Source organism: Sarcophilus harrisii, chromosome 4 (assembly GCF_902635505.1).
Source record: "Sarcophilus harrisii chromosome 4, mSarHar1.11, whole genome shotgun sequence".
Classification (NCBI taxonomy): domain Eukaryota; kingdom Metazoa; phylum Chordata; class Mammalia; order Dasyuromorphia; family Dasyuridae; genus Sarcophilus; species Sarcophilus harrisii.
The window spans coordinates 110,296,170-110,321,894 of record NC_045429.1 but is presented as its reverse complement, the minus strand read 5'-3'; the positions used below and the strand labels follow the sequence as shown (position 1 = coordinate 110,321,894).

Sequence of the window (25,725 nt, the reverse complement as noted above, 5' to 3'; positions counted from 1 at the left end):
TTAAGACTAAGACTAGAAGTTGCAAAAGAGTTACCATTTGCATTGGTAAAAGTTTCCACATTGGAAGTCCCTTACACCAATGTAATCTTACATCTAAACAAAATTTTTAAATTACATATACTAGTTTTGTAGTATGATATTCTGGACTGCTTTTCTCACTATTATTCAAAATTATCAATTTTAAAAATTTTCAAAGTACTCTGCTCAAAACAATCTATGAAATACCAACAAAGTTGCAAATAGCATAATTCACTTTTACATAATTTACCTGTTCAAGAAGAGATGAGTTTTCCCTCTTTGTCGATTCAAGTTCCTTCTCCAGATTTGCATATGAACATTGCAAAGCTTCTAAACTGTCATACAAAGTTTCATTTTTGGACAGTTCTTTAATCTTTTCTTGTAATTCCACTATAAGACTTTTCATCTGTAATTTTTCTTTCTCCCAGAGTTGCTGCTGTGCCTCCATCTGGGTCAGCATAGAAGAGAGCTTTCTGAGGTCTTCAACTTGTTTTTGAAGGATTCTGTTTTCTTCAGTCTCCTTCTCTAATTTTTGTTTGTTGTTTTCTGTTTCCTGAATAAGGTCATTCATAGAAGATTTCAGCAAAGCATTATTATTTTTGTTCTCTTCCAGTTGCTGCATCAAATGAATTTTCTCATTTTTTAGACAATCTACTTGACAATTTAGATCATGTTCATTAACTTTACATATATTGTTTTCTTCATGTAAAGTCTCTATTTTCTCATTTAGATCATTCAATTGTTTTTGAAGCAACTCTACTGTATGGTTGGATTCTTCTTTAAGTTTTCTCTTTTCCTCTTCTTTTTTTTCAAGTAGGCTTTCAAATGAAACATTTAACATTTTTAGTTCTGCAATTTGATCCTGTTTTTCTTGTAGTTCTTTCAAAATGTTTTCTTTGTCTGATGACAAGGAAACAACTTCAGTCTCCAAACATTTTAGGTTTATGGACATCTCTTCTAATTCACAAATACGATTTTGTTTTTCTTTCAGCTCCTTTGACATGCTTTCCTTTTGTGACCTTAAAGAAGCAATTTCAGGTTCCAAAGACCTTAGACTTTTGGTCAAATCTTCCAAATCAGACACTTGACCCTGCTTTTCTTGTAGTTCCTTCAAAATGTTTTCTTTTTCTGATGATAAAGAAACAACTTCGTTTTCCAAACATTTGAGGTTTTTAGTCGATTCTTCTAATTCACATAGCTTTTTCAACAGATTTTCTTTTTCTGAAGTTAAAGAAGCAACTTCAGACTCCACACACTTTAAATTTTTGGTCAACTGTTCTAATTCAGATATTTGACTCTGTTTTTCTTCTAACTCCTTTAACATGCTTTCTTTTGCTAACCTTAAGGAAATGATTTCAGTTTCCAAACATTTTAGACTCACATTGATCTCTTTTAATTCACAAATTTGATCCTGCTTTTCTTGTAAATCTTTCAACATACTGTCTTTTTCTGACTTGAAAGCAGCAAGTTCACTCTCCAAACATTTTAGGTTTTTGGTCATCTTTTCTAATTCACAAATGTGACTTTGTTTTTCTTCCAGCTCCTTTGACATACTTTCTTTTTCTGACCTTAAAGAAGCAATTTCAGGTTCCAAAGACCTTAGACTTTTGGTCAAATCTTCTAAATCAGACACTTGGCCCTGCTTTTCTTGTAGTTCTTTCAAAATGTTTTCTTTTTCTGATGATAAAGAAACAACTTTGTTTTCTAAACATTCCAGGTTTTTAGTTGATTCTTCCAATTCATATAGGTTCTTCAACAGATTTTCTTTTTCTGAAGTTAAAGAAGCAACTTCAGACTCCACACACTTTAGATTTTTGGTCAACTGTTCTAATTCAGATATTTGACTCTGTTTTTCTTCTAACTCCTTTGACATGCTTTCTTTTGCTAACCTTAAGGAAATAATTTCAGTTTCCAAACATTTTAGACTCGCATTGATCTCTTCTAATTCACAAATTTGATCCTGCTTTTCTTGTAAATCTTTCAACATACTGTCTTTTTCTGACTTGAAAGCAGCAAGTTCACTCTCCAAACATTTTAGGTTTTTGGTCATCTCTTCTAATTCACAAATGTGACTTTGTTTTTCTTCCAGCTCCTTTGACATACTTTCTTTTTCTGACCTTAAAGAAGCAATTTCAGGTTCCAAAGACCTTAGACTTTTGGTCAAATCTTCTAAATCAGACACTTGGCCCTGCTTTTCTTGTAGTTCTTTCAAAATGTTTTCTTTTTCTGATGATAAAGAAACAACTTTGTTTTCTAAACATTCCAGGTTTTTAGTTGATTCTTCCAATTTATATAGGTTCTTCAACAGATTTTCTTTTTCTGAAGTTAAAGAAGCAACTTCAGACTCCACACACTTTAGATTTTTGGTCAACTGTTCTAATTCAGATATTTGACTCTGTTTTTCTTCTAACTCCTTTAACATGCTTTCTTTTGCTAACCTTAAGGAAATAATTTCAGTTTCCAAACATTTTCGACTCGCATTGATCTCTTCTAATTCACAAATTCGATCCTGCTTTTCTTGTAAATCTTTCAACATACTGTCTTTTTCTGACTTGAAAGCAGCAAGTTCACTCTCCAAACATTTTAGGTTTTTGGTCATCTCTTCCAATTCACAAATGTGATCTTGTTTTTCTTGCAATGCCTTCAACATATTTTCTTTTTCTAATCTTAAAGCAGCAACTTCAATCTCCAAACATTTTAGATTTGAAGTTATTTCTTTTAATTCACAAATGTGACTTTGTTTTTCTTTCAGTTCCTTCGACATGCTTTCCTTTTCTGACCTTAAAGAAGTAACTTCAGGTTCTAAAGACCTCAGACTTTTGGTCAACTCTTCCAAATCAGACACTTGACCCTCCTTTGCTTGAAGTTCTTTCAAAATACTTTCTTTTTCTGATAATAAGGAAACAACTTCATTTTCCAAATTTTTAGTTGATTCTTCTAGTTCACACAGCTGCTTCAACAGATTTTCTTTTTCTGTTGTTAAAGAAGCAAATTCAGTTTCTAAACTCCTTAGGCTTTTGGTCAACTGTTCAAATTCAGACACTTGACTCTGCTTTTCTTCTAACTCCCTTGACATGCTTTCTTTTACTAACCTTAAAGAAACAACTTCAGTTTCCAAGTATTTTAGGTTTATATTCACTTCTTTTAATTCACAAATTTGATCACGTTCTGCTTGTAATTCTTTCAACATGTTGTCTTTTTCTGATTTTAAAGAAGCAACTTTAGATTCCAAACTGTTTAGACTTTTGATCAATTCTTCTAATTCAGACATTTCACTCTGCTTTTTCTGTAATTCCTTTAATGTATTTTCTTTTTCTGAATTTAAGGAAATAATTTCACTTTCTAAACATTTTAACTTTATCGTCAATTCTTGTAACTCACGAGTTTCATCTTGCTTTTTTTGTAGTTCCTTCAACACATCTTTATTTTCTGACTTTAAAAAAGCAACTTCGCTTTCCAAGACTTTTAAGTTTGTGGTCAAACCTTCCAATTCAGACACCTGACTTTGCTTTTCTTGTAATTCCTTTAACATATTTTCCTTTTCTAACCTTAAGGAAACAACTTCAGTTTCTAAATCTTTTAAGTTTATGGTCAAGTTTTCTAATTCAGACACTTGATCTTGTGTTACTTGTAGGTCTTTCAAAACATTTTCTTTTTCTAACTTTGTACTGATCAGTTCTGAATCTAGGCATTTTAGAATTTGGACTAATTCTCTTAGTTCAAAAACTTGATAGTGATTTTCTTGTAATTCCCTAAGTGTACTTTCTTTTTCTGACCTTAAAAGGGCAAGTTCTGTTTCCAAACATTTTAGTATTTTGATTGACTCTTCTAACTGGCAAACCTGATCTTGTTTTTCTTTTAATTCTTTCAAGATATATTCTTTTTCTGATCTTAAGGCAATAACTTCTGTTTCTACACATTTTAAGCTTTCAATCAATTCTTTGAATTCATATATTTGATCTTGATTTTCTTGCAGTTCTTTCAACACATTATCTTTTTCTGATCTTAAGGAAACAACCTCAGTTTCTACACATCTTAAAGTTTTAGTCAATTCTTCTAATTCAGAAACTTCACTCTGCTTTTTTTGTAATTCCTTCAATATACTTTCTTTTTCTGACCTTAATGAAACAACCTCAATTTCCAAACACTTTAGGGATTTGGTCAACTCTTCTAATTCACATACTCTATATTGCTTTTCTTTTAGTACTTCATTTGATATGGATTCTTTTTCTTCCCTCAAAGCCGCAAGTTCAGATTCTAAATATTTTATGGTTTGGGTCAATTTCTCTAATTCAATCAGGTGATTTTCTTGCTGGTTTTTAGACATGTTTTCTTTTTCTTCCCTTAGAACTACAACCTCCATCTCCAAAGATTTCAGGTTTTTGGCTAACTCTTCTAATTCGTGATCACTATTTTCTTGTAATTCAATAGACATTCTCTCTTTTTCTAAGCTTAAAGAAGCATAAGTCTCCACACAATTCAAGTTTTGAGTTAACTCTTCTAACTCAGACACTCGACTTTGAGTTTCATGAAGTTCTTTTAAAATATTTTCTTTTTCTGACCTTAAGGCAAAAATTTCTGTTTCCATTAATTTCAGATTGTTATTACTCTTTTCAAATTCAACCACTTTACTTTGTTTTTCTTCTACCAGTGCTTTTGATAAATTTTCTTTTTCTAAGTTTAAGGCAATAAGTTCTGTTTCCAAATGTTTTAGCGTTTGATTTGATGCCTCTAATTCAGATAATCTATTTTGCTTTTTTTGTAGTTCAATCAGCATATTTTCTTTTTCTAACCTTAAAGTGATAAGCTCAGACTCTAAACATTTCGAAGTTTTGCCCCACTCTTCTAATTGAGAAGTTTCCTCCCGAGACGCTTGAAGGTTTTTCAACATGTTTCCTTTTTCTGAAATTGAAGTTACAACTTCAGGTTCTTCATATCTAAGGTTTTGGACCAACTCTTCTAATTCAGACACCCGATTTTCCTTCACTTGTAGTTCTTTCAAAGCATTTTCTTTTTCTGACTTTAAATCAACAAGCTCTGATTTTAAACAATTTAAGGTTTGAATCAAATTTTCTAATTCAAACCCCTGACCTGTATTTTCTTGTATTTCTTTCACTATGTTTTCTTCTGAGCTTAGAGACAAAACAAATTTTAAGTTATAAGCCAACTGTTCCAATTGAGACACTTGATCTTGCTTTTCTTGCAACTCTTTCAATATATTTTCTTTTTCTGCCCTTAAATTAATAATTTCTGTATTATTTTTTGACCTTAAAGCAAATAATTCTAACTCTGAACATTTTAATCCTTTGGTTAACTCTTCCATTTGTGTTTTCAGTGTTTCTAATTCAGACTTTGTACTCTCAGCATCTAGAATCACTGCTTCTTGATTTTCTTCTGACATCTGCAATTCTCTTTCAAGTGCTTCAACTTTATCCTTAAATGAGTCAGCGTTTCGTTCACTTTCTTTTAGCTTTTCTAAAACATAGTGTTTTTTCTTTTCATCAGCTTCTATGCGAATTTTTAGCTTTTCTATACCAGTTCTCAGCTGATGTACTTCTTCTTGTGTTGAATTCAATCTTGCTGCAATCTCTCCTTTCTCAATTAGAGAACTCTCCAAAACCTTAGAAAGGTTTACATTTTCTGCTTCTGATTCATTCAACTTAGATTTCATGTTTTCTAATTCTCTTATAAGAAGTTCTTTTTCATTGGTCAGCTGACCAAATTCATGTTTTATGTTATCTTTTATTAAACTAAGTTTCTGTTTATCTTTTTCTAAATTCTGAAGCTGCTCTTGGAGATCTTCTTTGTCTTTTAATAGTTGGTTTACATGACAAGTCATAGACTGAAGAAGTTGTGTTTTATCTCTTACCTCAGACTCCATTATTTCTACATGTTGCAGGGATTCCCTTTGATTTGACTCTAACACTTCAATTTTTTCCTTCAATTTTTCACATATTTCTTCTATTTGCATTTTTGCCTTTAATACAATTTCAAGTTCTCCACTAAGGTGGTTTTTCTCAGCTATAACCAAAGACAATTGTTCATCAAGATTGGACACCATTTTCTGTTTGTTATCATTATCTTTTTCTAAACTCAGATTCTTTCTTTGAAGTTCTTCCAAGTCACCTTCAATGGAGATGGCATGATTCTCAATGTTAGTCTTTTCAGATTTTACCCTCTTCAATTCATTTTCAATTTCAAGAAATTGTTCTTTCCAATCTTTACTCATCACTGCTATGTTTTCTTCAATATCTGTAGCATCTGTGAATATAACTTTATCTGGAGCTAAACAAGAATTTAAGTTTTCAAAAGATGTTACTCTCTGAAGTAATTGATGATTATCATAAGAGAGGGATTCCAATTTGTCACTTAGATCTACTTTTTCTTTTTGAAGTTCCTGAATTGCTTTTTCTAATTCTGAACATTTGCATATCTTAGCAGTTAGTTCAGTCTTTTGTAAGTCCAACTCATAGTCTAATTCTTTGATTCGACTAAGCAAGCTGTCAACTTTTTTATTACTTTCCTCTATGCCACGAATTAACTTCAAGTTTTCATTTGAAGTCTCTTTCAACTTCGTTTGTAGATTCTGAATGAGAACCTGATTCTCTAGGAAATCCATGGCTACTGTAGTATCATTACTAGAAAATGATAATTCATGAATACATTCGGAATTATTTAGGGTTTTATCTAAAGGATTTCTATATTCATTTTCTAAGTTCAGTTTCCTAGAACATATTGCTGCAGAGCTGACACCCTCATTTTCAGCTATTTTCTCAGATTCCAAATGTAAGATTTGCTGAACATTTTCCTCACAAATGTGCAGACTGTCACTCTTAATTATCTTTTCATCAGTGAATGAATTATGTTCTTCTGAGTTATCTGAGACACTGTTACCTTGATCATCCGTAATTGCCTGTAATTACAAAGTACCAAAAAGAAAGCATTTTATTTTTCACAAAGGAATACAGAAGTAATCTAAAATTTAATTTCTAGATATATTTTACCACAATAAGGAAGTTTAAAATACCACTTTCCTCCTCTTCACCTCCCAAAATGGTCCTCAGATTTCCATTAGGAGTCTCTTTAAATGTTTTTAAATGTTATCTTTTTATTTAAGGTACTTAATTTTTCACATGTGTGTATGTATATGTATATAGATATAGATATACACACACACATAACAGATACAATTGAAGTAGGTTGGAAACATTAATAGTAAAATAAAATTTCCCTTTTCCTGTCCAAAAAAAAAAAAAAAAAAAAAAAAATTGGTAAATTCTAACCAATTCATATTTCACTTAGCAAATATTGCTTTAACTTATTCTTTTATATATATATAAGATTTCAGCTATTTGAAACAAAAATGAATGTATCTAAAGGTATCTAAAAATAAAAACATATCTGAATAATAATTAACCAATGAAGGAAAGATATGTTTTAAAGCAATAAGAACTAAATCAGGTATGTAACAATAACTCACTAGGCCAAAAGTTTTCAATTACATATACTAATTATAAGGAAATATTTTAATATCTTTAATTCAAAAATATATTATTTCTGAAAAGTGATTGGAGGTGTCAACTCCATCATGTAATCTTTTGTTGTCATGAGAAATTTGTAGAAACACAAATTTCCTAACATTGTTAACCAAGGTCAATTAACAATTGTCATTATTTTTAATCAGATTTTCACAAAATATGTTATTAAATCTTCATTTTGTGAAGTTAAACATTTCATAATGTTCAACTAGTCCTTAGAAGATATTAAATAATCATCACCGATGTAATCTGGCAAATGATTCAAAAATATTTTTCTTCACTTGAAATCTTATCAGGGAAACAATAATATTAGGCAAGATATGCTTATAGATCACCACACTTTTAATGATAAGTAACATATATTCATTTCCTCAAATGTTCTTCAAACATTATACCATTCTTAAAAATCAGTCACCATCAATATAGTATAGTTGTGATAATATCAATCACTGTATTAATTTGTTAAAACATGAATTAGATGACTGTTTTTATACAGTAGGAATATAGTTCTTAACAAATTTTAAAAACAGAATTTAGAAATATAGTAAACCAACCAAGCCAGATCTAATTTAATGGCCCTTTTTTCCTTTGATATCATTATATATGAGGAAAAAAATCTTGTTGAACATACTTACATCTTCACTTTCAGCAATAAGGAAAGAACGGGAACTTAAATCAAGACCCTGAAGTTGAAGTCTTGCTACTTCGAGTTGAAGCGACAAGTACTCAGTCTGTTTCTTTTCTGCTGCCAACTTTGACTCCATTTCCACAGTCACATTTGTAAGTTTCTGTTGCCACTGTTCATTTTCTGCTAAATACTGCTCTCTGAGGGATTGTAATTCTTTCCTTTCAGAACCTATGAGTTGCTTAAGTTCTTGAATCTCTTTATCTTTTATATTCTCTTGACGTTGATATTTCTCTACGAGATTTTTCAGTGATATCTGATAAGTCTGACAAAGTGTTTTAATTTCTTCAATATTCAAACTGGGATCAGATCTAGCAATTTTTTTACTTATGCATTCTACCACAGAGCTGCTAAGAGAGGTTTCATGTATATTAGTACTGGACTGACTGTTTAAAATAGTCTCTTCTAAACTGTTTGAAGATGTTTCTCTTGGTTCTTCAAATAAGTCTTTATAAAAAGAAGATTCCACAAAACTTGTAAGATTGGGGATTTCATTCATACAAGAGGATGATAAAGATCCACCCTCTTCTAGTGCAAATTCTTCGTTATCAGGAGAGCACTGCTTCATCAAATCAGTTTGTAGGTTTTTAAGATTCATTGACAATACAGAATTTTCAGTCTTTAGTGTGTCAATGTAAGAACATAGTTCTGACAATTTGGAGTTCATGCCACAGTGCTGTTCATGTAAAATTCTGTGTTCAACTTCTAAAGATGAAAATTTTTCTTGTAACTCAAAAAAATGCATTTGAACTTCTTTATTTGATAGTTTCAAATGTTCATAGTCACCACCAGCCTCAATATTGCTCTCTAGAAGTTTTAAAGAAACAGACATTTGTTCATTAGATTGTTCCCCAAATTTATCTTTATCATTACGTTCATTAAAATCACCAGGAAGGTTACTGTTTTTATTATTTAGTGTTTTAATATCAGTTACCAATTTCTCCATTTTTTCCGCCATTTTGGTAGTTGCTAAGATACATTCTGATTTTGAATCATTCAACTCAGATGTTAATTTTAATTTTTCAATTTGAAGAATGTCACACATTTTCTCTAATTCATTTAGTTTATTGACTGCTCCCTGCAATGAAGTCATCAATTGTGCATTATCATTTTGGCTTGTTGATAGTTCATGTAGAACTGAAATATACTTTTCATCCATTTCTCTTTTACAATCCTCATAACTATTGGTTTCAAATGACTGGTCATATTGCTTAGCTTCCATTACCTTTGAATCCCTAATTTCTAACTCTTTCCTAATCATTTCTAATTCTTTCTGTAAGAACTCTTTCTCTTTTTCACTTTCTTTAAGTCTTAGTTCCATATGTTTAATAACTTCCTCAAGTCGTACCACTTGTGGATTACAAGTATTTATAGAACTGTCTTTAGCATCAAGATTTATAGGAAACATTTCAACTTTAATCATCTTAAAATTATCTGTTTCATTTTCACTTTGATTTTCAGACTCACTCATTTGTTCAGAAGCTGAACTGCCAGTAAGAACCAATGCATTCATTTGCACATCTTTTGCCTTAATTAATTTCATCAGTCGACCATTCTCTTGAAGCAAGTCATGATATTGTTCTTGTATTTTGTTTTGTTCATGCTTGAAATTTGAAATTTCTTGTCTTAAGCAATCAGCTTCAATCTTTGAACTATTTTGAATGGCTGCATTCTCAGTTCTCAGTCCACACTGTATTGTCTCCATCTCAAAAATTAATTTCTCATTTTTTTCTTCAGCTAGAGCTAGCTTGCCTATGTAATATTCACGTTCTCTTGCAAAAGCTCCTTCCAGGTCTTTTAATTCATTATTTCTGTCTCCAAAAAGAGTAAGAGAATGGTCACTTAGGATACATCCCATTTCAGTGTTCTTTTTCTCCAATGATTTGTATTTTTCTTTAAGAAGTTCAAGTTCCTTTTCAGCTTCTTCACATCTCTTTACCAAAAGAAGCTTTTCCTCCATATTTCTATCAGATAACTCTGAAATATTATTCTCTTTTTGAATTAAGCAGTTTGAAAAGTCAACATTTTTTTGTATTAAGTTCATTTTTTCAATATTTAAAATTGCATTAATTTCCTTGAGATTGCGATTTTCTTGGGTCAGTTCTTCAATTTCTTTCTTGTTTTGAAAGAGATCTGAATTAATTTCTTTTTTCTCAGAATTCAGGGTTTCAGACATCAATTGTAGCTCCTTTACTGACTTTTCAAATGAAAGCTTATTGGTTTTTAAATCTTCATCCTCTACTTGTCCAGATTCTGCTTGTTCACTCAGCATTTGAAACTGTTTGTTCACAAAACATTCATGCATATGTTCTGCTTTAAAAATATTTTCTTCTATTTTACCTTCGATTGGTACCAACTCTTCACAATGTTTTTGTGAGTCTGTGTTCATCTGCTTTTCAGACTCTACTGAAAACTGAAATGAAGAAACTTCATGGTGTAGTAAAGCAGCACTTTTTAGACTCTCATCTCCTGAACATAACTTAATTTTTTGACTTCCCCTTTCTAAAGGTAAGCTTCCTTGAAATTCAAGTATATTTGTAAAAGAATTGTTCGTTACTGGTTCTTCAAACGTTAAAAGATCCCCACAATGATCATCACTTGTCATCTGACAAATATTTTGGGATTTTACTAGACTATTGATCCTTTTATATTGTATACACAATTCTTCATAACGCTGATCTTTCTCTATGATTTCACTAGATATCAATTGTAGCTTTTGTTTCAGATGTTCATCTTCCTCAGTTACCTGAAGTATTTTCAAAGAAAGATTTTCTATTTCCTTTTTATATTTCTGTTCTGAACACTCAGATTTTTCCTGAAGTTCATCATAAGCTCTTTTCTGTGTTTCTAATTCTATACTTTTTACTTCTATTGCATTCTGAAGTTTTCTGATTTCCAAGCCCAAGTTTTCTTTTTCAGTTTCCATTACTTTGAAGCTTTCATTGGCATCGTGATTTTTCATCTGCTGAGTCTTCAGACATAATTCCAAATGATTAATTTTGCCTTCTAAACCTTCTTTTTCTAACAAAAGCTGATTCAAAAGTGGTTCTTTCTCACTTTTCCACTGAGAAAATATAATTGTCTCTTTTTTGAGGTCTTCACATTCCTTCTCCTTTAATTCCAAGGTACTCAGTAATTCATATGTCTCTTTCTGTGTTGCACTTAATTTATCATTTAGCTGTTCAATATGATGTTCCCTTTTTTTCAGCAGATCTTGAGAACAATCCCGTTGTTTCTCTAGATCAGCCACTGCAAGCTTCAGTTTTTCTAAAATGAAAGACTTTTCCTGTTGATCAATTTTTTCTTGAAGAGCTTTTAAAGTTTCCCCTTGAGTGGCATTCTTTTCTAAAAAAAAAATAACACTTTTAATTAGTTATGATGTGTAGCACAATAAATTTATATAGGCCAGATTATACTGAATTACTAATTATATAGCATTCTAGACTACTGTGAACTCATTATTTAGGTTTATATACTTTAATAAGGAAAATATCATTTAAAGGAGATCAGTAATTTAAATAATATAGAAAATGACACTAGAAAATAAACCTTCTCAATGTGCTGAAAGCTTTTCCATTCTTCTTTTTTGGGAAATTAAAGAAAAAAAAAACAGACTACAGAAAAGCCAGGAAGGGACCACCTTCATAATTACATTTCCTAATGCATAGTTCCCATAATCTATTGTGTTTTTTCAAAATAATCTGAAAGTTTGATTTGTCCCTGCCACTCCTGAGAAATATGCTGCTAGATTCACCTATAACTACAAAACAAACACAGCTGCAAACATAGCAAATGGTATTATAGCATGGAGAACAACTATGTGGCAAAGTTGATAGTGTGCCAGGACTGGAGTCATATAGCTTTAAATCCTTACAAACTGTGTGACCTCAAGTTATTTAATCCTATTTTCTTCAGTTTCCTCACCTGTAAAATGAGCTATAGAACAAAATGGCAAATGACTCCAATATTTTTACAATGATGCTCTAAAATGGGGTCATAAAGAGTCAGAAATCAACATGACAGCTGAAAATTCAAACCAATTATAATGAGGGCAAGTTCCACAATCTGTCCCAAATAACCGATATTTTATAGCTAGGAAAATGGTAATAAGAGATCTTTGATGCATGACATCAGGCCAGTCTATTTTTGAAAATGGAAATGGTAATCTACCTGAGTTTCTTTTACTATTACACACAAAAAATTAATTGTAAATTCATGTATTATAAAGGAAACATTATTGGGATGCAAAAATCTTTGATGAAATAAGAAATCTAAGGAAATGGTCATTGAGAGTTTGGGAAAGTTAAGACAGTTACAGAAATAAGAGGCAGTGATACAAAATAAAATTAGTAACAAAATAAAATCTATTTTGATTTTTCCATTTTCATAAGAAAAATTATGAATGATGAAAAGAATAGCCATGGTATAAGTAACACACTTGGGACATATAAAACAGTATTGTGAGGAAAATAAAAATAGTGATCTGTTTTTAAGATATTTGCCATTTAGCTTCCAAAGAACTGTAAATCAGCCAGTTGGGAATAGTGAATTTAAATAATCCCAATTACCATAAAACAAATTATGTGTAAAACTATGCACTGTGCATTCAAAGTCTCAATCTCTTCCCTACTCTAATCAAAAACAAAGGACATCATCCAAGAACAACATTAACAATTCACTTCAACTTCAGGATATTTAAAGATTTGTTGTTTTTTCATAGTGAAAAGAACTTATATACCAACTAGTCATCTAATTTACCTTTCATTTCTTCTGCAAGATTCTGATTCTGCTTTAGACAATATTTAGTTTTCTTGAGTTCTTCCTCCAGTAGGTAGACTTCTCTTGTTCTTTTATCTAACTGATGACTGAAGAGCTGTTTTTCCTGCATCATTTCCTAAAATATTGTTAAGAATTTTTGAATACAAGTCAAAAAAACATTTTTCTAAAAGAACAAATAAAATTAATTAAAAATTTGGATACTGCAAATTAAAAGAACTGCTTCTACCTTAGTGTGGTATTGGGATATGAAATTGTGACCAATGGATACAAATACAATAAAAACTTTTAGGCTATGCTCCTTAATGAACGTAGACATCTTAATTTGAACAAAAATGTCTTAAAAGTAGAAGGTAAAGGTCTGATGATAGGTATTTTTTTCATGTAAATAGCAGCACACATGCAAAAAAATGTTGGCTATTTGAAGTTTCTTTTGGGGATACAAAGAAAGTAGGTAAAAAAGTACTTAAAAAGCAAACAACACAGCCACTCCTAAATAAACATAAATCCCACAATTACAATGCAAAATATTGCTCAATGTTGCTCGTCTTCACTTAGGAAAAATTAAATTTAATAACCTCAATATAATGCTATCATTAGAAGTCATCTATGGGAGTCACTACATAAAAGAAATCATCTAATCACAGTGTTCTTTTGGTACTTCATTAAATAAAAGTTCCTTGAGAAATATTGAAAGACAAACACAGTTGTATAAAGGCTTTCAATTAGCCCAATAATTACTAAAAATAATTAGGAATTAAGAAATAAAGGTGAATAAAACATTTATATCCTTTGAAGTAGAGATTTTATTGCTAGGATCCTACACCTCTAAAGAGGTTAAATACATAAAGGTCTATTATATATGAAAATATTTACAGTGGCAATTTTACATCAGCAAAGTACCAAGAATGCAAGAGATACCAATATAATGAGGAATATCAAAACAAATTGTGGCATATGAATAACGGAAAATTATTGTGCTTTAAGAAACTAAATAAAGGAATTCAGAGAAACATTTGATAATTTAAAGAATAATAAAGCAAAACTTAATACTGTGTAGTTACAATAATTTTATCCTACAATAGACTATACCCCTCTTTTTTCTGGGTATATAACAATTTTTTTTTTTTTTATATAACGAATGTTATGATGAGATCTTAAAAAATTTTCTGAATGTAGATCAAAAAAGTAAATTATGACAACTAGGTATGAGAGTAGTATAACTAATCATAAGAGATGACTCCAGATTCAGCAAAATCTAGTTCAAATCTCATGTACAACACATATTGGCTGTATAACAATGACTACAAAAAAATTATATGGTTACATAAAACTATAAAGGACTATGAAGGTAACTATAAAGGATTTAGAGAAGTGCTAATGACCTTTGTGAATGAAGCATAATAGCCCCCCAACCAGCCAATAATATTCCATTATGTTCATATTCCATAGTTTGTTCAGCCATTTCCCAAATGATGGGCATCCCCTCAATTTCCAATATTTTGTCACCACAAAAAGAGCTCTTAAAAATATTTTTGCACAGGTAGGACCTTTTCTTTTTTTAATGATCTCTTCTGGATACAGACCAAGTTGTGGTTATCAAATGCACAATTTGGTTGTCCTTTGGCCACAGTTTTAAATTGCTCTCCAAAATGGTTGGATCAGTTCAAAACTCCACTGATATTTCATTAATGACCCAATTTTCCCATAACCTCAATGTTTATCATTTACCTTTTCTTCTTCTTAATCTAAAGTGAGTAAAGTGGTATCTCAGAGTTGTTTTAATTTGCATTACTCTAACCAAAAGTGAGTTAGAGCACTTCTTTACATACTTATGGATAGTGCTGATTTCATCAACTTAAATGTGCCTATTCATATATCCTTTGATCATTAATCAACTGAGAAATGGCATATATTCTTATAAATTTAATTCAATTCTCTATATATGGCCTTTATCAGAGACATTTGCTATAAAGATTGTTTTCCAGCTTTCCCCTTTCCTTTTAATTCTGGTTGTTATTGATGTTGTTTGTCTAAAAGCTTTTAAATCAAAATTATATATTTTTACATTTCAAAATACTCTCTCATTTGATCAGTCTACTCTTCTCCATAGCTATGACTAGTAAACAATTCTTTGCTCTTCTGATTTATTTATGATGACTCTTTATGTTTAAATCATATACCCATTTTGATCTTATCTTGGTATGTGGTGAGAAATGTCAGTCTATAGCTAATTTGTGTACTACTGTTTTCCAATTTTCCCAGCCTATAACACACGCAAATTCACTAAGATTCTGTATGCTATACCAATTGGTGCATATATGTTTAGTATTAATGTTACTTCATTGTCAATGTACCTTTTAGCAAATTGTGGTTTCCTTCAGGCTCTCTTTAATTTAAATAAGTATTTTTGCTTCTGCTTTGTCTGAGATCAAAATTGCTACCCTTACTTTATTTACTTCAGCTGAAACAGAATCTGCTCAAGCAAAATTTTATCCTCTACAAGTCTCTTTATTTCAAGTGTGCTTCCTTTATACTGCATATTGTAGGAATCTCGGTTTTCATACACACTGCTATGTGTGAACTTCCATTTTATGGGAGAATTCATCCCATTCACATTCGAAGTTATAATTACTGAGTATTTTCTTCCATCCTATTTTTTCTCCCATTTGTCTTCTCACTCCTTTCACACTTTTTTTTTTCCTTTTCCAACTTTTGGCTACTGCCTCCCCACTCTTCATTGTCAGGACTCTCTCTCTCCACTTGTTTCACTTACTCTTCCCCCTTCCTACTTTCCTGTGAGGTAAGATAGATTTCTATATTAATCTATATTTCTAAAAAATCTATAATATTAATTATATTAATCGATAAGTGCCTGTTCCATCACACTGGGCCTCAGGATCTCCTACAGGTTGGCTGAGGTAGGGCTTAATTGTGATTCACCGGAACACTTTCTTGTCCTGCATTATGCTCCCCTTCATACACAAATGAGACTTTTCAGCAAATCTTGAAGGTTTCTTTAGTTAAAAGGCAGTTTCACATCATCTTTTTGCTGGTTCTGCTATTGCAGAATCTGTTTTGGGAGCATTTTGTGGTTGTTTAGGTGAATATAGGACAGTTACAGAGATTTACTGCTTAATTCTGAAATTTTCCCTCCAGTTTATAAACAAGTTGGAAAAATAAGAGAGGCACTTGTGAAATTGTTGAACTTCAAGTTTTAGCTTGTTTGCAATTATACTTTTTAAGTGCCTCACACCAAGACTACTCAAAAAATGAAATAAAACGGATTCTTAAAAGAAAAAAATATAAGTACTGCCCTCCCTACAACACCCTGCTATACTATTAGATAACAGATGGTGTTGACATTGTTATGTTGGAATACTGCCTTCAATTATCAGCCTAGTTACTACTAGCAGATGGGTACCAATGTAGGAAAGCCAAATGCAAGAAAAGAGAGAATGACTAGGGAAAAGTACTTGGAAACTTACTGGCAGCTGTCTGTTCAAGTATATATTTTTAATTTTGCTATTGAAATGGAATCTCATCAAACTTTAATTATTTGTTTCTTAGTCCCTGTCCCTTTATTGACCAAAATGACACTACCATCAATTCAAGCTCAGGGGAGTGAATTATCAAGTCACACTAAATGTCAAGATTATCTGATTGATAATTCTGTATAAGAAATTTCTGGATAAAATTTTATAACAAATAATCATTATAGTTGTATCATTACACAATAGAAATTTTCACAAATACCACATCTCTAAATTGAGAAAATCAACATTCCTTATTCAAACCAACATTTAAACATTAGCCAGACCTCTCTGATTAATGGGAAGAATAACTGAATGATGTTAAATAAAGCTTAAAGGTTTCTCAAACCACAGATTAACTATTGATATTTGTGCAATAATTTCTTAATTCCTGAAATGATAATATAACAAATGTTATTTGTTCTAAAGGTCTTGATAGGGATGAGGAGGGAGAGGTTCTTTGAAGTAAAGTCATTTGAAAAAGCTAACAAATGCACAAAGAATTTTACCTGCACTTGTATTTTCCTAAATATTTTGTTGAAAAAAAGCCAACCTCAACTATAAGCTAATTATCTCATCAAACTCGTTTATTAAAAAAAAAAAGCTAATCTTACAGCCAACAGTCTAGTAAAAATAAAGTTGTCATGAAATCCAAAAAAATTTTAAACCTAAGATTAACAAAAGTGAACATCTGAAAATACAATTTCAGGCTGGCATCCGTGAGTAATTAGTTTCAGTGTGGCTGCAGTTACTTTAAACTTGATTGGGTAGCTTGTCAATAACAATGAGATAAGGATACAAGGATATATTCTCCTAGGCATCCTCACATAATTTGCAAAACTGCAGTACTTTCCTAGAAAAACACAACAAAAATCCCTATAACTATGTGCCAGCAAGCAAAACCACCCAGATTCTACTATTTTTAAGAGAAACAAGGGAGGCATCATTTCCTAAGGCTAAAGGAGGCAAATTTTGGTTTCTATTTGGAACTTTTTAACTCCATCCAAGAATAAAATTTAATTTCTCCTGATGGGGGAAGGCTGGATCATCATGGAAATGTGGATTGGAAGGGTTATTTTTCTTCTATATGTCTCACCCATCCTTATGTGCCAAGACAAACTCCTCAGAGTACTTAGTCATTCACATTTCCATGCCTGGAAAAATCCCCAGGCAAATGTTCATAGATTTGGATTGTCAACATGATAGCATTTTACTACACTACATCATAATGCTACTGAGTTGGCACTGTAACCTGGCTGAAGTTATTTCTGTATTATATTTGATTTGATACTACAGGGTAACTTTATCCATGATTAGACCACTAAATTGCAATTCTAATATTGATAATTTCTCATTGTGCCATTTTATTTACTAAATGGGAACAAGAAAATATTTCCGTACTCAATATCTATAAACATACAAAACTTTATAATTATAAGAATTACATGCCATTCAAAATACATTTACCAAGATCAAAAGGGCAGAAAGACATACTTCATCTAAAATGTTCACTTTATGTAAAATGTGCTTTGCCTAACCATAGTTTTTTTATTGCCATAGGTAAGAATGAACATTACTAGCTTAATAGTAGCAAAAACGAAGGAATATAATAGCTGTTGTAGCCGCTTAATATACTTAAAAGACCACTTACTTGTTAAATCATTTTTCAATCCCAGATCATAATTCACAGTGCAAATAATCTGTCACCAATCATCCCTAAACCCTACACCCTTTTATAAGAAAACAATGTTAAATTATCGTATAAAATTTGGATTTGGCTTTGCAGTTAATTTTTTCTTAGGCATTAGAAACATCTGAAACTAGAATATAATTGTGGCTAGCTATTCTGCAATTATATCTAAACCAGCAATTTATATCTTGGGCAAGTTAAAATGTAAAAAAGATGTAAGAAAAAAAACCTACAAGAATGCCTAGATGGCCACCATAATTTGGCCAAGAAGACAGTTTTTGTAAGTGTTTTTAACCATTCTAATCAATCTATTGTTTTTACAAAATGTTTTCACTAGCAGCCAGTAACATCACATGAGAACTGGCAAAAACCAAAGCTCACAGAGGACACTTTTCAGTGCCAGTCTGCCTGTGGCTATGTCAGCAGAAGCATCTGTTAGTAGATCCTCCTGGCCAAAAGGCAAACATTTGTTTTGTTGAAACAAACACTTCCATTTCAAAATGTTTGCTAATAAAACCAACATTTGATTTGAAGTTTTTTCTACTTGAGCTCTGGCAGCTTTTCACTTACTTCTTCATACAGAACACTCCTTGGAAACCATTTATTTCTACCCCAACATTATATTTCTAGGCCACAAAGATTTCAAAGTTTTTTTCTAAGATGATTTTCATTTCTTTTTTTTTTTAATTTTATTTAATTTATTTACTTTTTAGGTTAGACGTGCAATTCTTCTAAAAATATTACATTTATCATGCTACCCAAGAAAAATCAGATCAAAAAGGGAAAAATTGCAAAAGAAAAAAAAACAAACAACAAAGGTGAAAATACTATGCTGTGATTCATATTCCGTCTTCTCCTCTATTACCTTAAATCACTTCATTGCTGAAAAGAGCCAAGTGCTTTTCATAGCTCTAAATTCCATAAACATTTAACAATTAACAATTCAATAAAAATCAGGGAAAATTTTGACTTGGTAAAACAAAGTACCTGAATTATCATTTATATTAATCACTTATATTATCACTTCAAAATTATCTAATAGCTAATAATGATAGCTAAGATTTATATGATATTTACTATGTGCCACACCTTGATCTAAATGTTTTATGGTTGTCACAATTTTACACATGAGCAAACTGAGGCAAACAGAGGCTAAGTTTAACTCATTCAGCATCAAACAATTAATGAGTCTGAGAGCAGATTTAATCTCAGATTTTTCCTGACTCCAAGGACCAGAACTCCACTATATCATGTAACTTGCAAGCATTCTTTACTAGAGCAAAAAGTGTCATTTGCTTGCTACTCCTTCCCTCAAAATTATAGCATCAGTTTATTAAATATCTTCAAAAGACTAAAGCCACAAAATAAAACTTCCAAATCAATTGCATAAAATCAATGAGCTATATCAGTAGAAAATGATGCAGAGAAAAAAATACATTCAGTTGTTCCTAATACATTTGCCAGTGGGAATCTTCCAATGATCAAACTTGTATAACACACAGAAAGCCATGCTAACTCTAGATTAATTTCCTATGCTATACATACCATAAGATAGTTGTTTTAATACAAGTTTTACCTATGAAATTTAATGCAAAACAATCATATTTACAGGCATAAGCCAATGTTCCATTTACTTCTATGAGGTAAAACATTAATTTCTATTATACTCAAGGAACTTCGTACAAAAACAAAATTGCCAGACTCCTTCTTTAAAAACTTGGATATGTACAAGTAATCCAAGAAAGGACATGTGTCTTTATTAACAAAAGGGGTTCCCAAAGGCTTCAGAGAGGAAGTGGTATCCAAATTGTGCCTTGAATTTTAATGGGATTTTGAAAAGCATAACATAGGTTCTTTTATTTGACAATATTTCTTGGAATAAATGTTCTTGGAATTTTTGTTACTTTTAAGAGTTATCACTTATATTTAAAAACTTCATTTTCACTTCTCTCCTCAAAGAATCACATACTTAATATAAACCAAATAGTCATGTTCTTTTCATGCAAATTACATATTTCTTCATTTCTATAATTTAGTAATTTTTTAAAGTTCCACTTGATGGGATGAATACAAATTCAATAATTTTTTTTGATACTTTTTTACTTAAAAAACATAATCCACAGATCTAAAATAAGCAAGCAGAAAGCAAATCCAAAAAAAGAAAAAATGCTGCCTCCTACAAATACAACTATAGAGAACTATGCAAACACCCATCATTGATCTGCTATATGATGCATTATGACCATTACTTCTCACTTACCTCCAGGTTCTTCCTCAGCTCATTTTCCTTTGTCTCACTTGTCTGCAATGCTTGTTCAGTTCTGCTGAGCTTCTGCTTAAACTCATCTGAATTTCTCTCTAGTTGCTGTTTCACTGCTACCACCTAGACGAGAAAGAGCATATTCCATTTTTCCTTCTTACAAATAACACATTAACACAATTTATTTTCTATGATATTTATTGAGTGGATATTTAAAAAAAAATCTGAGAAAGCATAATTTATGCCAATTACAACCAACTTTTAAAACTTAGAAGGGACCCTAAAATCCACTCAGTGTATAGTGTAGGTGCCTCAACAATAATTCCCAATGGCATTATCAACAACTCTCATACAAGCTGTGATGAAGACTTCTAATGAGTTGGAGCCCATCCACCATCTCTAAAAACAATTCATTTCACTTTTAAATAGTTTTCATTCCAAAGAAGTTTTCTCAAGTCAAATTTATCACATATTACACAAAAGATTGATTTATTCAATAATATTTGCAAGTACAAAATTTAAAATGGGAAATTTACTTTGTAAAAGCTCTTCTATGGATCTACAGGTCATTCCCAGATTTTCCCAGCTTATCTTTTTTCCCCAGGAATAGTAATATTGACTTCCTTCACATTATTTCTAAATAGTGTGCTTAATTCTTCATTTCTAACATCCTGCAGCCTGCTCACATGTAGCATTTTTGCTTGTCTACAATCTTCTGGGCAATTCGCAATTTCAGTTCTTTAAAAATTGGAATTCAATAACTACTTCATCACAGATTGATACCATTTTTCATTTTATTTCAAGCTTTCTTCTGCACTTTTAAAATAGCAGTTTGTTTTACTTATGACACACCTATCCTGTCCTCCTTTGTCCACATATCTATTTCCCTAATGAATTTATCTTATTTATGTACCATACTTTGTGTGGAGAGATGTGTTCCATTTTCATCTGCTGGGTTTACATTTTTGTTTTACTCAAGCCCTTACCCATATGTTTGTACCCTAATTTTGTTAAAAAAAAAAAAAAAAGTTAATTCTTTCCCCTTCTTTTCTTCTTTCCTTCTGCTCCTAAGACTATTAAAAGAAAACAAAACCATATGCAGGCTTTTTGTCAGTTTTATTTCACTTCCTCTAAAACATCTAAAGACATTAGAATTTTGAAAGGAAACATTTCTGACTGCCCTATTAAGAATAAAAATAATAACCATCTTAATACTTTCTTCCAATTGATCAAATGTATTTACTATTCTCTGTGTCTTGATTTTTGCATTTTAAAGTTTATATTCCGTTCTGATCTTTTCATTAAAAATACTTAGAAGCGCTCTATTTTATTAATGAGCCACATTTTTCCCTTTAGGACTTTATAAATATGTAGAGGCCCACAGACTGTTGGGGAACTCTAGGTGAGGTATAAGACCCTTCAGTCCAGAGGGAACCTACTAATAAAATCTGGTTCGGCTCCCCATCTCCCCTAAGGACCCTCAGCTTTTCTGAGAAGTCAGGGAACAGTGCCAACCTGTGTTGTGCAGGTGGAAGAGTGATACCAGATAACAAACTATATATGATGGCAAGTTGTTTATTTGTTCCCACATGCACAGTATATACTTAATGCATATGCAATGTTACTTTGGTTATATAAGGGTATGGGGGTATATAAAGATGAGAGAATTTGGAATAAATAGACTTCATATATTAACCATCCTTGGGAATCTCACTTCATCACTCCCCTACTAAAACAGTGTGTTTTAATCACCCTGGCATGGAAGCTCTAGAAAGCACACAACAATCTGGTATGGAGACTCTAGAAAACACATTATGTTTTGTCACCTCAACTTGGGGCCTCTAGAAAGGACAATACATAAATATTTTACTAAATAATTTATTCATTATAAACCCTTATCTTTTGCCTTTTAGTAGACTATATTCTAAGCTCCTCTCTCTAGCAGCTGATTTTTTCTGTGATACTGACCACAGTCCCTTTATCCTTGAAATCTTTCTCTCTGGTGACTTGCAGTAATGTTTTTCTAGACCTAAAAGTTCTGGGTTATGAAGCTCCTGAGAAGATTACTTACTGTCTGGCTGTCAGTGATTAACATTTCTTGACATTCTTTCCTAATTGAATGATTTCCTTTAATAGTACATTTTAAAAATTATTTCAATTCTTTCAGATTTTCGTTTAAGTCTCATAGACCAGGCATTCTTTTTTCTGAAGCGCTATTTGGACTTGTGAGCTCCCTTTCTTCTAATTTCTACAGACCAGAATCTCTGCCTGTAGTTTCTTTATCAGGGCTTTGTGATTGAGTCAAAAACTGCTCCCTCCCATACTCTGGAATGCTGTGTGCAAACGCTGCTTGATCATAGATAAAAATGCTATGTTCTATCTTCTCCAGGAATTAGAGGATTTTTGCTTCAGTCATTTGGTGCTTTTGCCATTGTCTCCTCCCCTTCTCCACGTTCTTCTTACAAAGCTCTGAAGCCTATTCTTGGGTCTGAGCCTGACAACTCTATAACTCCTGGCTATGCCAGGACTCTAGAATAGGTGCTGACCTTATACTTCTTTCCCCTATGGCTTGTTTCAAGTGAAGTAAACAAGCATTCAATATGCACTTAAGTATGCGTCATACCCAGTTATAAGCACTGGAAATAATACAAAAATAAGGACAACCTACCTTCAAAAAGCTTAAATTCTAGACAGCTAAAAAGGAGTTGGAAGGGGAGATAACCACATGGTGGCAAATTATGGATCAGATGCATAATCAGGAGAGGAATAAAGGTTACCTGGCTTGGGTCCTTATTCAGAATGAAGATTCCACTCACCCTTGATAAAAGGGATTTGATGTAGTCTGACTAGCTACACTCCTGCCATCACTTAAAGATGACAGCTTGGATACCTGGTGCTTCCTTGGTCATTTATTTTCTTTAAATTTTCTTTATAATTTAATTAATTTTTAAAACTAAAGGCCAAGGCCTTACACCTACCCTGGTTTGTTTTATGCTAAAGACTATGATTTTCTCTATCTCTGGTTCTATTTAAACCACTGTTAGAAAATTACTCTGTTAAGGAGGTCAAAATATTGTTAGCAGAACTTTTTGTGGTAGTAAAGAAGTGGAAACAAAGTAGATGCCCATCAATCAGGGAATGGCTAAACAAATTGTAATTTTAAAGTCAGATGGTAGTAAAGAAGGAGAAACAAAGTAGATGCTCATCAATTAAGGAATGGTTAAATAAATTATAATTTTAAAAGTTTGATACAAAGTGAAACCAAGACAAAGGAAAATATATAAAATAATTACAACATTGTAAATGAAAAAAAAAAAAAAAAAACACCAAGAACAAAAATAAATAAATATGAGGTAAAAACCTCAAGGTTATGTTGATTTTCATTTTTCTTATCAGACAGTAGAGCATCCTTTCATATGACTATTAAGAGTTGGCAATTCTTCTAAGAACTACTTGCTCATATCCTTTAACTACTTCTCTACTGAAGAATAGTTTTTAATTAATCATATTTGTGCGTCTGTGAATGAACTGTTTATACCTGGAAACCAAATCCTGCCCTAATCGGAGTAATTAAATATGAAATTTTTTTTCACATGTGACAGCTTACTCTTAAGTATCCTAAATGCATTAATTTTGTTTAAGTCAAATAGTTTTCCACTAGCATTTTATTTTCTCAAATATTAAAGATGGTTTTCAACATTCATTTTTATAAAACTTTGCGTTCCAAATTTTTTTCCCTTTCTTCCTCCCCAAGACAGCATAAATTATAATTTAATCTATCATCATACTTGTCATATTGTACAAGAATAATCAGAACAAAAGGAGAAAAAAACACGAAAAAGGGGAGGGGGGAACGAAAAAGGTGAAAATACTGTGCTTTGATTCACAGTCAGTCTCTTTGGATGAAGATGGCATTTTCCATGTCAAGTTGAATTGGAATAGCCTTGAATCACCACTGTGGCAAATATTTTAAGATGGTCAGATGCATTAAGAAGATTTTGGCAGCAACTTAAAAGATTGTGTGACAGGAAAAAAGATACACTAAAAATACAAGTGTTCTGAAAAGAAACAAGTGAAAAGAAGAGGGAAAACATGTATTTTGGCCTGAGTACTAGAGCCAATAAAATTTTACCTCTGATCAGTCAAAAGCAATAAGACCCAGGATCAACATTTAAAGATTGCCAAAGAAGGAAAACCAGGAAAGCAATGCAACTACACATGGGGCCTTCCAAGACCAGCTTCTTAAACTGCACTTCACAACCCATATGAGGTCTCAAAACAATGTGGGAGTCATAAAATTATTATCAGTAAATGTTTCATTTGTATACCTACCCTATATACCTGGGATGAAATAAAAATTTCTTGGGTGAAAAGGGATTACAAGTGGAAAAAAATTTAAGAAACCCTCTTAAAACAGACCTAAAGGTAATGTTGCACCACAATCAGAAGAAGAGACAAAATCTGCAAAACTCACACAATCCTACTACCAATGTACTCTCCAAAAGGCTTGAAGCCAGTGGTCCTACAAAAACAACCACAAGGGATAGGTCCAGAAAAGGGGTGGAGGGAAGGAGGGCCTTACCCAGGATCTGTCAGGAGACAATAAGGAATGGAAAATACTTTTGGCTGGTGATAAAGCAAGTATAAGAAAGAATAAGCCATAGTTAAAAGCTACACTGGGATCACCAGGATACAAACAGGGAGCAAGGGATTCCTGCAGATATCAATTATTCTACACCAAGAATGTCAGCAGCCTCAAAAAGAGGGGTCAGAACCGAGCAGGGTCTGCCTCTACTACCCAAAAATATATGAGACAGGGCAGTCTAGCCCTAACACAAAAAAGCAATCCAGAAAGGGAAGTTAGAAATTTGAGTGAATAGAAGAAAACACTGAAAGGAAAAAGGAAATACTATGAAGTTTTAAAAAAGGCCTTGGCCTGGTAAAAACCCAGAGAAAAGATTATTTCCACAACAATTATAAGTAAAACTTAAAGAAAAACAATTTTCAGCCAAAAGAAGCTGGAATTTGAGCTCCATATGAAAATAATGGAAGGAAAATTGCTTACTACACATGGTGGAAAACCTTATCTAAATAGTGAACTCCTGAAAAAAATGAATGATGGGGGGGAGGGGGGAGGGGTGGGGGGGAGAAGGGAATTACTCCACAGGATAAGAAATATTAAGGGGAAAAAAATTTAAAAACTAAAAAAATATTTATTAAAAGGT

At 31.9% G+C, this 25,725-nt stretch overlaps 1 protein-coding gene across 2 annotated transcripts in view; it reads right to left on the bottom strand.

Annotated features, from left to right (window-relative positions):
* CENPF (centromere protein F) overlaps positions 1-25,725 on the bottom strand; it is a 75,976-nt gene that overhangs the window by 12,201 nt on the left and 38,050 nt on the right. For both annotated transcript variants that reach the window (XM_023501964.2, XM_023501965.2), the window contains 4 exons: positions 20,501-20,623; positions 13,000-13,135; positions 8,192-11,586; positions 269-6,931 (listed from right to left, as the gene is read on the bottom strand). In XM_023501964.2, coding sequence (XP_023357732.2) covers positions 269-6,931; positions 8,192-11,586; positions 13,000-13,135; positions 20,501-20,623 — 10,317 coding nt within the window. The remainder of the gene's footprint in view (positions 1-268; positions 6,932-8,191; positions 11,587-12,999; positions 13,136-20,500; positions 20,624-25,725) is intronic.